At 41.6% G+C, this 16,392-nt stretch overlaps 1 protein-coding gene across 2 annotated transcripts in view; it reads right to left on the reverse strand.

Annotated features, from left to right (window-relative positions):
- LOC106569655 (guanine nucleotide-binding protein G(olf) subunit alpha) overlaps positions 1-16,392 on the reverse strand; it is a 135,029-nt gene that overhangs the window by 1,547 nt on the left and 117,090 nt on the right. For both annotated transcript variants that reach the window (XM_045694524.1, XM_045694525.1), the window contains one exon: positions 121-259. In XM_045694524.1, coding sequence (XP_045550480.1) covers position 259 — 1 coding nt within the window. In that variant the 3' untranslated portion in view covers positions 121-258. The remainder of the gene's footprint in view (positions 1-120; positions 260-16,392) is intronic.

Consider the following 16,392-nt stretch of genomic DNA (forward strand, 5'->3'; position numbering starts at 1 on the left):
CAACTCCTGGCTATCTATCCATCTTGCTGGTAAATTGTCGATGACAATGGCAATTATTAGCATGCAACAACATAATTCATTACAGGTGTGATTTGATCAGCTATTATTCTCGGATCTTACCTTGTAATTTGAAAAATGAAATTCGCCCCCGACTTTCTTGATCAGGATTGTTGTTGACCAGCTTTCTTTTTTTCTCTTTTCTTTTCACGTCATCCATAATTCAAAGACGGAGGGGTGAAAAGCTATTGTCTGTGTCCTCCTGCCAAAGAACGAAAAGCTATTACATGATTGGCTTATGAAACATGGACAACTGGATGTTGTCATGGACATGTTCCACAGCCTAAGGTGAGTTAAGTGGCACCATGCTTTACCAACTGAGCTACAGAGAAGAGACTCTTCTCTTCAAGTACAAAGTGATAACATGGAGCTGGAATAGAAAACTTCCTGAATGGAAAAACCATTCAAAAGCTGTGATTGTGCTTGGTCATAACATACACTAGGGCTGTTTCCTGTCCTCCAGTACCCCCACCAGCCCAACTCTGGTCCTCCAGTACCCCCACCAGCCCAACTCTGGTCCTCCAGTACCCCCACAAACCCAACTCTGGTCCTCCAGTACCGCCACAAACCCAACACTGGTCCTCCAGTACCGCCACAAACCCAACTCTGGTCCTCCAGTACCCCCACCAGCCCAACGCTGGTCCTCCAGTACCGCCACCAACCCAACTCTGGTCCTCCAGTACCCCCACCAGCCCAACTCCAGTACCCCCACCAGCCCAACTCCGGTCCTCCAGTACCCCCAACAGCATGCAGTGTTGTTGTAGCCCCATACAAAAACTCCTGATTTATCATGTCAAGGACTTGTGTGTGTGTGTGTGTGTGTGTGTGTGTGTGTGTGTGTGTGTGTCAAAATCACATTTTATTCTTCACGTACACAGTTTACAGCAGGTATAAAAGGTGCAGTGACAAAATCAAAAGTCAATCAAAAATAAGGAAGGTAATAAACGATATATGAGGATGACTGTGTAAACAGGTTAACATTCACAAGGCCGCGGGGTCAGAAGGATTACCAGGACGGCAAACTCAGAGCACGCACTGACCAGCTGGCAGGTGTCTCCACTGCCAGCAGGTGTCTCCACTGAGTCTGTAATACCAACATGTTTCAAGCAGACCACCGTAGTCCTGTGCCCAAGAACACGAAAGTAACCTGTCTAAATGACTATCGCCGAGAAGGACTCACATCTGTAGCCATGAAGTGCTTTGACCCACCATAGCTCATCACTAAGCACAGGACCCTGGGGCTGAACACCCGCCTCTGTAACTGGATCCTGGACTTCCTGACGGGCCGCCCCCAGGTGGTGAAGGTAGGCAATAACACATCTGCCACGCTGACCTTCAACACGGGGGCCCCTCAGGGGTGCCTGCTTAGTCCCCTCCTGTACTCCTTCTTCACCCACGACTACATGACCACGCAGAACTCCAACGCCATGGTTAAGTTTGCAGACGACACGACAGCGGTAGGTCTGATCACCGACCGGTTTATCGGTTGACCGATATTGTTGACCGATATTAGCCTTTTACGGATGTATTTGTATCGGCTTTCAGTCCACCGAAAATGACCGATGTAAGTTTTGGAGAAAACGCACCAAAAAAAAGCAGTTCATAAAATTACTTTTTTTAAAATTATTATTATTAGTCCTGAAGAGGGCGATCTTTACATGGCTATAAGCATATCTTGCCTTGGCACGCTACAGCAAGACGGGACACAATCAGCCAACGCAATTACACCAATGGATGCTATGCCCAAATGTAAAACAAGTGTCGCGCTAAGAACCTTCCGCCCTTTAGTGAAGCCGGCGAAATTTGGTGTGTTATATTTGCTTGGGACGTCTCTACGCTAAATCCTAACCTTAGCCCATACCTAGGGCAATTAGCAGTGACCATATTGCCGCCACACCGGCGGTCACGAGTCATGATGGCAGTCAAATTCCATGTGACTGTTTAGTCATGGTAATTAGTCTTCTCCAATCTCTGATGCTGCAGATGGTCATTAGTAGCCTACCAAACTTGCTAACTGTCTGGTACTCAGCACTCTATTGTCCCTCTAATCACTCTGACATCAATACAAATGTAATCGAAAATCTAATCAAACAAACACTTAATGAGAGTTCATGAGCTCACGTTGCACAACATTTCTATAGGCTATGCAATTGTGTGAGAAAACAAGAGTGATGGCCTCTATTAAAAAGAGGAGGATCCCATCAGCTTTCTATAGGCCTACTATATGCATTTCAAAACTTTCCGAATATTAAGCACATTGCTTCTCTTCACAACAGGAGTATAAGCCTACCTGGCTGGCATAAAAATAAACCCACGGGAAAAGTGTCCTCCATTCGCTATTTAAGTGAATATATGACATGTATTTTTTCCCCCTGCCCCTATTCCGACAGGCGCGATAATGGTCCATTCTAAATCAAAACTCATTTCACACATTCAGTACCAGTCACAAGTTTAGACACACCTACTCATTCCAGGGTTTGACTTTATTTTTACTATTTTCTACATTGTAGAATGATAGTGAAGACATCAAAACTATGAATTAACACATATGGAATCATGTAGTAATCCAAAGAATATATTTTAGATTCTTCAAAGTAGCCACCCTTTGCCTTGATGACAGCTTTGCACACACTTGGCATTCTCTCAACCAGTTTCATGAGGTAGTCACCTGGAAAGTTGTTGTGACAAGGTAGGGGTGGTATACAGAAGCTAGCCCTATTTGGTAAAATACCAAGTCCATACTATGGCAAGAACAGCTCAAATAAGCAAAGAGAAATGACAGTTCATCATTACTTTAAGACATGAAGGTCAGTCAACACGGAAAATTTCAAGAACTTTGAACGTTTCTTCAAGTGCAGTCGCAAAAACCATTAAGTGCTATGATGAAACTGGCTCTCACGAGGACCGTCACAGGAAAGGAAGATCCAGAGTTACCTCTGCTGCAGAGGATAAGTTCATTAGAGTTACCAGCCTCAGAAATTGTAGCCCTAATAAATGCTTCACAGAGTTCAAGGAACAGACACATCTCAACATTAGCTGTTCAGAGGAGACTGTGTGAAATCAGGCCTTCATGGTTGAATTGCTGCAAAGAAACCACTACTAAAGGACACCGATAAGAAGAAGAGACATGCTTGGGCCAAGAAACATGAGCAATGGACATTAGACCGGTGGTTCCAACCGCCATGTCTTTGTGAGACGCAGAGTAGGTGAACAGATGATGGGAGGAGGTGTGGGGGTGCTTTGATGGTGACACTGTCAGAGATTTACTTAGAATGCAAGGCTCCCGAGTGGTGCAGTGGTCTAAGACACTGCATCTCAGTGCAAGAGGCGTCACTGCAGTACCTGGTTCGAATCCAGGCTGCATCACATCCGGCTGTGATTGTGAGTCCCATAGGGCGGCGCACAATTGGCCCCAGCGTCGTCCGGGTTTGGCCGGGGAAGGCCGTCATTGTAAATAAGAATTTGTTCTTAACTGACTTGTCTAGTTCAATAAAGGTTAAATAAAAATAACAAATACAAAAATAACCAGCATGGCTACCACAGCATTCTGCAGCGGTACCCCCATCCCATCTGGTTTGGGCTTAGTGGGACTATCATTTGTTTTTCAACAGGACAATGACCCAAAACACACCTCCAGGCTGTGTAAGGGCTATATGACCAAGATGGAGAGTGACGGAGTGCTGCATCAGATGACCTGGCTTCCACAATCATCTGACCTCAACCCAATTGAGATAAATGAAGCACATTAATCCGCTTTACAAGGGATGTAGAGCCTAACTGGCATACATAAGCAATGCGTAAGTTTAAAGTTTTAACATAAATATGCAGCTTTATGATAAAAGCATTACATGCATAATCGCATTTGTTTTAACGCTAATGTCACTTTCGCGCTTATAGCCTACTGCCGTGTGCGCATTTCTGAGCTTATAATCTGAAGAAATAGCCGAATAGTTTATAAACATTTTAAACTCAACCTTCTCATCTGTTGTGTCAGCCTCATTGTGTAAAAAAAGTTTTTTTGATGCTTGTGGTTGTATTAATTAATTAATTAATTAATTTGGGATCTATCGCATCCCACAACTGTTCCAGACTATGTTTGGAATATTTATTTCTCGCACAGAATAGAATAGGTAAACTTTTGTACTATGGGGGATAGTAGATTGACATAGGCTAGTGCTTTTGCTGTTTGTTAGGCCTACTCATCTTGTTGGCTGATGAAAATTTAAATGTGGACAGTTCTTCCAATATCTTCAATATGCAACTGGGAATTGGATAAGTCTCTGATGTGTCTGTCTTCACTTGTAGCCTGTGAGAAAGACCCGATCACGTGACGGAAAGCCATGTGAGTGAGAGGTGCTCAACCACCACTGGCCGCAAAAGGCATAGATTTTTTTTGGGGAGCATTACGGCCACACAAAGGGGATGCCGCAGGGAAATTCGAGGCATTATCAAGTGCTTGTCAAATTGTGAATGAGAGACTGATGAATGAGAGACTGATGAAGTGTGTACAGCCAGCGCAAAAAAACAAAGCAGAGCTCATGCCTTTAACGCAACTGTTTTCAAATCATCATTATAGTCTCATCATGCAGCCTTACAATGTATTAAACATCAACACATATAGCCCAACGGCTGTAGAACAACTAAAGTTACATTAATGTTATTTTCCTTTAAATTTAATAAATCAGCTATCCGAGTATCTTTACAAGGCTGTTATAAGCACAATCTATACAGAAAACGTCCAGCTATAATAATACAAATATTGGCAGATATATCGGGTTATCTGAGTATTTCAACAAAAATAGGAATTGTATGGGATCCAACAATCCCGTATCGGTATGGCAACTGCTTGGCATGGCAACTGCTTGGCATCCGACCGCAAGGCGCTACAGAGTGCGTACGGCCCAGTTCATCACCATATACCAATATATAGTGGGTAGTATCACAGTCGTGCAGTATGACTTACTAATATATAGTGGGTAGTGTCACGGTGGTGCAGTATGACTGTTGTAAATACTTCCAACTTCCTTCTGTAGTCCATCATTGTGGTGATATTTAGTCCATACTTGACAGATCTCCACTGAGCACCAGAGAAGTGACTTAGTGAGTCAGAGAGGAAACGAGGTGGAGCAGAGTTAGCAGTGACTCAGCCGGAATACATTTCTTTATAAGCCTCTACAACCCAACCCAGCACAACAGAGTAAACAGTGACTCAGCCTGAAAATGTACTACTAAAATGGCCTGCTTACCTTTAGGCTAGTAACCAGGTCGCTAAAGCTAACCTACAGCCATAGACAGTACAGTACAACTACCACTATACTACAGCCACTGGTCAACATTATTGTACAACACAACTACCACTATACTACAGCCACTGGTCAACATTACAACACAACACAACTACCACTATACTACAGCCACTGGTCAACATTACTATACAACACAACTACCACTATACTACAGCCACTGGTCAACATTACAACACAACACAACTACCACTATACTACAGCCACTAGTCAACATTACTATACAACACAACTACCACTATACTACAGCCACTGGTCAACATTTCAACACAACTACCACTATACTACAGCCACTGGTAAACATTACTATACAACACAACTACCACTATACTACAGCCACTGGTCAACATTACTGTACAACACAACTACCACTATAATACAGCCACTGATCAACATTACTACACAACACAACTACCAATATACTATAGCCACTGGTCAACATTACTACACAACACAACTACCACTATACTACAGCCACTGGTCAACATTACTACACAACACAACTACCACTATACTACAGCCACTGGTCAACATTACTACACAACTACCACTATACTACAGCCACTGGTCAACATTACTACACAACACAACTACCACTATACTACAGCCACTGGTCAACATTACTACACAACACAACTACCACTATACTACAGCCACTGGTCAACATTACTATACAACACAACTACCACTATACTACAGCCACTGGTCAACATTACAACACAACACAACTACCACTATACTACAGCCACTGGTCAACATTACAACACAACACAACTACCACTATACTACAGCCACTGGTCAACATTACTATACAACACAACTACCACTATACTACAGCCACTGGTCAGCATTACAACACAACTACCACTATACTACAGCCACTGGTCAACATTACAACACAACTACCACTATACTACAGCCACTGGTCAACATTACAACACAACACAACTACCACTATACTACAGCCACTGGTCAACATTACAACACAACTACCACTATACTACAGCCACTGGTCAACATTACAACACAACTACCACTATACTACAGCCACTGGTCAACATTACAACACAACTTCCACTATACTACAGCCACTGGTCAACATTACAACACAACTACCACTATACTACAGCCACTGGTCAACATTACAACACAACTACCACTATACTACAGCCACTGGTCAAAATTACAACACAACACAACTACCACTATACTACAGCCACTGGTCAACATTACTATACAACACAACTACCACTATACTACAGCCACTGGTCAACATTACTATACAACACAACTACCACTATACTACAGCCACTGGTCAACATTACAACACAACTACCACTATACTACAGCCACTGGTCAACATTACAACACAACACAACTACCACTATACTACAGCCACTGATCAACATTACTACACAACACAACTACCAATATACTACAGCCACTGGTCAACATTACTACACAACACAACTACCACTATACTACAGCCACTGGTCAACATTACTACACAACACAACTACCACTATACTACAGCCACTGGTCAACATTACTACACAACTACCACTATACTACAGCCACTGGTCAACATTACTACACAACACAACTACCACTATACTACAGCCACTGGTCAACATTACTACACAACACAACTACCACTATACTACAGCCACTGGTCAACATTACTACACAACTACCACTATACTACAGCCACTGGTCAACATTACTACACAACACAACTACCACTATACTACAGCCACTGGTCAACATTACTACACAACACAACTACCACTATACTACAGCCACTGGTCAACATTACTATACAACACAACTACCACTATACTACAGCCACTGGTCAACATTACAACACAACACAACTACCACTATACTACAGCCACTGGTCAACATTACAACACAACACAACTACCACTATACTACAGCCACTGGTCAACATTACAACACAACACAACTACCACTATACTACAGCCACTGGTCAACATTACTATACAACACAACTACCACTATACTACAGCCACTGGTCAGCATTACAACACAACTACCACTATACTACAGCCACTGGTCAACATTACAACACAACTACCACTATACTACAGCCACTGGTCAACATTACAACACAACACAACTACCACTATACTACAGCCACTGGTCAACATTACTATACAACTACCACTATACTACAGCCACTGGTCAACATTACAACACAACTACCACTATACTACAGCCACTGGTCAACATTACAACACAACTACCACTATACTACAGCCACTGGTCAACATTACAACACAACACAACTACCACTATACTACAGCCACTGATCAACATTACTACACAACACAACTACCACTATACTACAGCCACTGGTCAACATTACTACACAACACAACTACCACTATACTACAGCATCTGGTCAACATTACTACACAACACAACTACCACTATACTACAGCCACTGGTCAACATTACTACACAACTACCACTATACTACAGCCACTGGTCAACATTACTACACAACACAACTACCACTATACTACAGCCACTGGTCAACATTACTACACAACACAACTACCACTATACTACAGCCACTGGTCAACATTACTATACAACACAACTACCACTATACTACAGCCACTGGTCAACATTACAACACAACACAACTACCACTATACTACAGCCACTGGTCAACATTACAACACAACACAACTACCACTATACTACAGCCACTGGTCAACATTACAACACAACTACCACTATACTACAGCCACTGGTCAACATTACAACACAACACAACTACCACTATACTACAGCCACTGGTCAACATTACAACACAACTACCACTATACTACAGCCACCGGTCAACATTACAACACAACTACCACTATACTACAGCCACTGGTCAACATTACAACACAACTTCCACTATACTACAGCCACTGGTCAACATTACAACACAACTACCAATATACTACAGCCACTGGTCAACATTACAACACAACTACCACTATACTACAGCCACTGGTCAAAATTACAACACAACACAACTACCACTATACTACAGCCACTGGTCAACATTACTATACAACACAACTACCACTATACTACAGCCACTGGTCAACATTACAACACAACTACCACTATACTACAGCCACTGGTCAACATTACAACACAACTACCACTATACTACAGCCACTGGTCAACATTACAACACAACACAACTACCACTATACTACAGCCACTGGTCAACATTACTATACAACACAACTACCACTATACTACAGCCACTGGTCAACATTACAACACAACACAACTACCACTATACTACAGCCACTGGTCAACATTACAACACAACACAACTACCACTATACTACAGCCACTGGTCAACATTACTATACAACACAACTACCACTATACTACAGCCACTGGTCAACATTACTATACAACACAACTACCACTATACTACAGCCACTGGTCAACATTACTATACAACACAACTACCACTATACTACAGCCACTGGTCAACATTACTATACAACACAACTACCACTATACTACAGCCACTGGTCAACATTACAACACAACACAACTACCACTATACTACAGCCACTAGTCAACATTACTATACAACACAACTACCACTATACTACAGCCACTGGTCAACATTACAACACAACTACCACTATACTACAGCCACTGGTAAACATTACTATACAACACAACTACCACTATACTACAGCCACTGGTCAACATTACTGTACAACACAACTACCACTATACTACAGCCACTGATCAACATTACTACACAACACAACTACCACTATACTACAGCCACTGGTCAACATTACTACACAACTACCACTATACTACAGCCACTGGTCAACATTACTACACAACACAACTACCACTATACTACAGCCACTGGTCAACATTACTACACAACTACCACTATACTACAGCCACTGGTCAACATTACTACACAACACAACTACCACTATACTACAGCCACTGGTCAACATTACTACACAACACAACTACCACTATACTACAGCCACTGGTCAACATTACTATACAACACAACTACCACTATACTACAGCCACTGGTCAACATTACAACACAACACAACTACCACTATACTACAGCCACTGGTCAACATTACAACACAACACAACTACCACTATACTACAGCCACTGGTCAACATTACTATACAACACAACTACCACTATACTACAGCCACTGGTCAGCATTACAACACAACTACCACTATACTACAGCCACTGGTCAACATTACAACACAACTACCACTATACTACAGCCACTGGTCAACATTACAACACAACACAACTACCACTATACTACAGCCACTGGTCAACATTACAACACAACTACCACTATACTACAGCCACTGGTCAACATTACAACACAACTACACCTATACTACAGCCACTGGTCAACATTACAACACAACTACCACTATACTACAGCCACTGGTCAACATTACAACAGAACTACCACTATACTACAGCCACTGGTCAAAATTACAACACAACACAACTACCACTATACTACAGCCACTGGTCAACATTATTATACAACACAACTACCACTATACTACAGCCACTGGTCAACATTACAACACAACTACCACTATACTACAGCCACTGGTCAACATTACAACACAACTACCACTATACTACAGCCACTGGTCAACATTACAACACAACACAACTAACACTATACTACAGCCACTGATCAACATTACTACACAACACAACTACCAATATACTACAGCCACTGGTCAATATTACTACACAACACAACTACCACTATACTACAGCCACTGGTCAACATTACAACACAACACAACTACCACTATACTACAGCCACTGGTCAACATTACTACACAACTACCACTATACTACAGCCACTGGTCAACATTCCTACACAACACAACTACCACTATACTACAGCCACTGGTCAACATTACTACACAACACAACTACCACTATACTACAGCCACTGGTCAACATTACTACACAACACAACTACCACTATACTACAGCCACTGGTCAACATTACTATACAACACCACTACCACTATACTACAGCCACTGGTCAACATTACAACACAACACAACTACCACTATACTACAGCCACTGGTCAACATTACAACACAACTACCACTATACTACAGCCACCGGTCAACATTACAACACAACTACCACTATACTGCAGCCACTGGTCAACATTACAACACAACTTCCACTATACTACAGCCACTGGTCAACATTACAACACAACTACCACTATACTACAGCCACTGGTCAACATTACAACACAACTACCACTATACTACAGCCACTGGTAAACATTACAACACAAATACCACTATACTACAGCCACTGGTCAACATTACAACACAACACAACTACCACTATACTACAGCCACTGGTCAACATTACTATACAACACAACTACCACTATACTACAGCCACTGGTCAACATTACAACACAACTACCACTATACTACAGCCACTGGTCAACATTACAAGACAACTACCACTATACTACAGCCACTGGTCAACATTACAACACAACACAACAACCACTATACTACAGCCACTGGTCAACATTACTATACAACACAACTACCACTATACTACAGCCACTGGTCAACATTACAACACAACACAACTACCACTATACTACAGCCACTGGTCAACATTACTATACAACACAACTACCACTATACTACAGCCACTGGTCAACATTACTATACAACACAACTACCACTATACTACAGCCACTGGTCAACATTACTATACAACACAACTACCACTATACTACAGCCACTGGTCAACATTACTATACAACACAACTACCACTATACTACAGCCACTGGTCAACATTACAACACAACACAACTACCACTATACTACAGCCACTAGTTAACATTACTATACAACACAACTACCACTATACTACAGCCACTGGTCAACATTACAACACAACTACCACTATACTACAGCCACTGGTAAACATTACTATACAACACAACTACCACTATACTACAGCCACTGGTCAACATTACTGTACAACACAACTACCACTATACAACAGCCACTGATCAACATTACTACACAACACAACTACCACTATACTACAGCCACTGGTCAACATTACTACAAACACAACTACCACTATACTACAGCCACTGGTCAACATTACTACACAACACAACTACCACTATACTACAGCCACTGGTCAACATTACTACACAACACAACTACCACTATACTACAGCCACTGGTCAACATTACAACACAACTACCACTATACTACAGCCACTGGTCAACATTACAACACAACTACCACTATACTACAGCCACTGGTCAACATTACAACACAACACAACTACCACTATACAACAGCCACTGGTCAACATTACAACACAACTACCACTATACTACAGCCACTGGTCAACATTACAACACAACTACCACTATACTACAGCCACTGGTCAACATTACAACACAACTTCCACTATACTACAGCCACTGGTCAACATTACAACACAACTACCACTATACTACAGCCATTGGTCAACATTACAACACAACTACCACTATACTACAGCCACTGGTCAAAATTACAACACAACACAACTACCACTATACTACAGCCACTGGTCAACATTACTATACAACACAACTACCACTATACTACAGCCACTGGTCAACATTACAACACAACTACCACTATACTACAGCCACTGGTCAACATTACAACACAACACAACTACCACTATACTACAGCCACTGGTTAACATTACTATACAACACAACTACCACTATACTACAGCCACTGGCCAACATTACAACACAACACAACTACCACTATACTACAGCCACTGGTCAACATTACAACACAACACAACTACCACTATACTACAGCCACTGGTCAACATTACTATACAACACAAATACCACTATACTACAGCCACTGGTCAACATTACAACACAACTACCACTATACTACAGCCACTGGTCAACATTACAACACAACTACCACTATACTACAGCCACTGGTCAACATTACAACACAACTACCACTATACTACAGCCACTGGTCAACATTACAACACAACACAACTACCACTATACTACAGCCACTGGTCAACATTACTATACAACACAACTACCACTATACTACAGCCACTGGTCAACATTACAACACAACACAACTACCACTATACTACAGCCACTGGTCAACATTACAACACAACACAACTACCACTATACTACAGCCACTGGTCAACATTACTATACAACACAACTACCACTATACTACAGCCACTGGTCAACATTACTATACAACACAACTACCACTATACTACAGCCACTGGTCAACATTACTATACAACACAACTACCACTATACTACAGCCACTGGTCAACATTACTACACAACACAACTACCACTATACTACAGCCACTGGTCAACATTACAACACAACTACCACTATACTACAGCCACTGGTCAACATTACAACACAACTACCACTATACTACAGCCACTGGTCAACATTACAACACAACACAACTACAACTATACAACAGCCACTGGTCAACATTACAACACAACTACCACTATACTACAGCCACTGGTCAACATTACAACACAACTACCACTATACTACAGCCACTGGTCAACATTGCAACACAACTTCCACTATACTACAGCCACTGGTCAACATTACAACACAACTACCACTATACTTCAGCCATTGGTCAACATTACAACACAACTACCACTATACTACAGCCACTGGTCAAAATTACTATACAACACAACTACCACTATACTACAGCCACTGGTCAACATTACTATACAACACAACTACCACTATACTACAGCCACTGGTCAACATTACAACACAACACAACTACCACTATACTACAGCCACTAGTCAACATTACTATACAACACAACTACCACTATACTACAGCCACTGGTCAACATTTCAACACAACTACCACTATACTACAGCCACTGGTAAACATTACTATACAACACAACTACCACTATACTACAGCCACTGGTCAACATTACTGTACAACACAACTACCACTATAATACAGCCACTGATCAACATTACTACACAACACAACTACCACTATACTACAGCCACTGGTCAACATTACTACACAACACAACTACCACTATACTACAGCCACTGGTCAACATTACTACACAACACAACTACCACTATACTACAGCCACTGGTCAACATTACTACACAACTACCACTATACTACAGCCACTGGTCAACATTACTACACAACACAACTACCACTATACTACAGCCACTGGTCAACATTACTACACAACACAACTACCACTATACTACAGCCACTGGTCAACATTACTATACAACACAACTACCACTATACTACAGCCACTGGTCAACATTACAACACAACACAACTACCACTATACTACAGCCACTGGTCAACATTACAACACAACACAACTACCACTATACTACAGCCACTGGTCAACATTACTATACAACACAACTACCACTATACTACAGCCACTGGTCAGCATTACAACACAACTACCACTATACTACAGCCACTGGTCAACATTACAACACAACTACCACTATACTACAGCCACTGGTCAACATTACAACACAACACAACTACCACTATACTACAGCCACTGGTCAACATTACAACACAACTACCACTATACTACAGCCACTGGTCAACATTACAACACAACTACCACTATACTACAGCCACTGGTCAACATTACAACACAACTACCACTATACTACAGCCACTGGTCAACATTACATACAACACAACTACCACTATACTACAGCCACTGGTCAACATTACAACACAACTACCACTATACTACAGCCACTGGTCAACATTACACACAACACAACTACCACTATACTACAGCCACTGGTCAACATTACAACACAACACAACTACCACTATACTACAGCCACTGGTCAACATTACTACACAACACAACTACCACTATACTACAGCCACTGGTCAACATTACTACACAACACAACTACCACTATACTACAGCCACTGGTCAACATTACTACACAACACAACTACCACTATACTACAGCCACTGGTCAACATTACTACACACACAACTACCACTATACTACAGCCACTGGTCAACATTACTACACAACACAACTACCACTATACTACAGCCACTGGTCAACATTACTACACAACACAACTACCACTATACTACAGCCACTGGTCAACATTACTACCAACACAACTACCACTATACTACAGCCACTGGTCAACATTACTACACAACACAACTACCACTATACTACAGCCACTGGTCAACATTACTATACAACACAACTACCACTATACTACAGCCACTGGTCAACATTACAACACAACACAACTACCACTATACTACAGCCACTGGTCAACATTACAACACAACACAACTACCACTATACTACAGCCACTGGTCAACATTACAACACAACACAACTACCACTATACTACAGCCACTGGTCAACATTACTATACAACACAACTACCACTATACTACAGCCACTGGTCAACATTACAACACAACTACCACTATACTACAGCCACTGGTCAACATTACAACACAACTACCACTATACTACAGCCACTGGTCAACATTACAACACAACACAACTACCACTATACTACAGCCACTGGTCAACATTACTATACAACTACCACTATACTACAGCCACTGGTCAACATTACAACACAACTACCACTATACTACAGCCACTGGTCAACATTACAACACAACTACCACTATACTACAGCCACTGGTCAACATTACAACACAACACAACTACCACTATACTACAGCCACTGGTCAACATTACTACACAACACAACTACCACTATACTACAGCCACTGGTCAACATTACTACACAACACAACTACCACTATACTACAGCCACTGGTCAACATTACTACACAACACAACTACCACTATACTACAGCCACTGGTCAACATTACTACACAACTACCACTATACTACAGCCACTGGTCAACATTACTACACAACACAACTACCACTATACTACAGCCACTGGTCAACATTACAACACAACACAACTACCACTATACTACAGCCACTGGTCAACATTACTATACAACACAACTACCACTATACTACAGCCACTGGTCAACATTACAACACAACACAACTACCACTATACTACAGCCACTGGTCAACATTACAACACAACACAACTACCACTATACTACAGCCACTGGTCAACATTACATACAACACAACTACCACTATACTACAGCCACTGGTCAACATTACAACACAACACAACTACCACTATACTACAGCCACTGGTCAACATTACTATACAACACAACTACCACTATACTACAGCCACTGGTCAACATTACAACACAACTACCACTATACTACAGCCACTGGTCAACATTAACAACACAACTACCACTATACTACAGCCACTGGTCAACATTACAAACAACACAACTACCACTATACTACAGCCACTGGTCAACATTACAACACAACACAACTACCACTATACTACAGCCACTGGTCAACATTACAACACAACACAACTACCACTATACTACAGCCACTGGTCAACATTACTACACAACACAACTACCACTATACTACAGCCACTGGTCAACATTACTCACACAACTACCACTATACTACAGCCACTGGTCAACATTACTACACAACACAACTACCACTATACTACAGCCACTGGTCAACATTACTACACAACACAACTACCACTATACTACAGCCACTGGTCAACATTACTCACACACAACTACCACTATACTACAGCCACTGGTCAACATTACTACACAACACAACTACCACTATACTACAGCCACTGGTCAACATTACTATACAACACAACTACCACTATACTACAGCCACTGGTCAACATTACAACAC

This window comes from Salmo salar, chromosome ssa14 (assembly GCF_905237065.1).
Source record: "Salmo salar chromosome ssa14, Ssal_v3.1, whole genome shotgun sequence".
NCBI classification, from domain to species: Eukaryota; Metazoa; Chordata; class Actinopteri; order Salmoniformes; family Salmonidae; genus Salmo; species Salmo salar.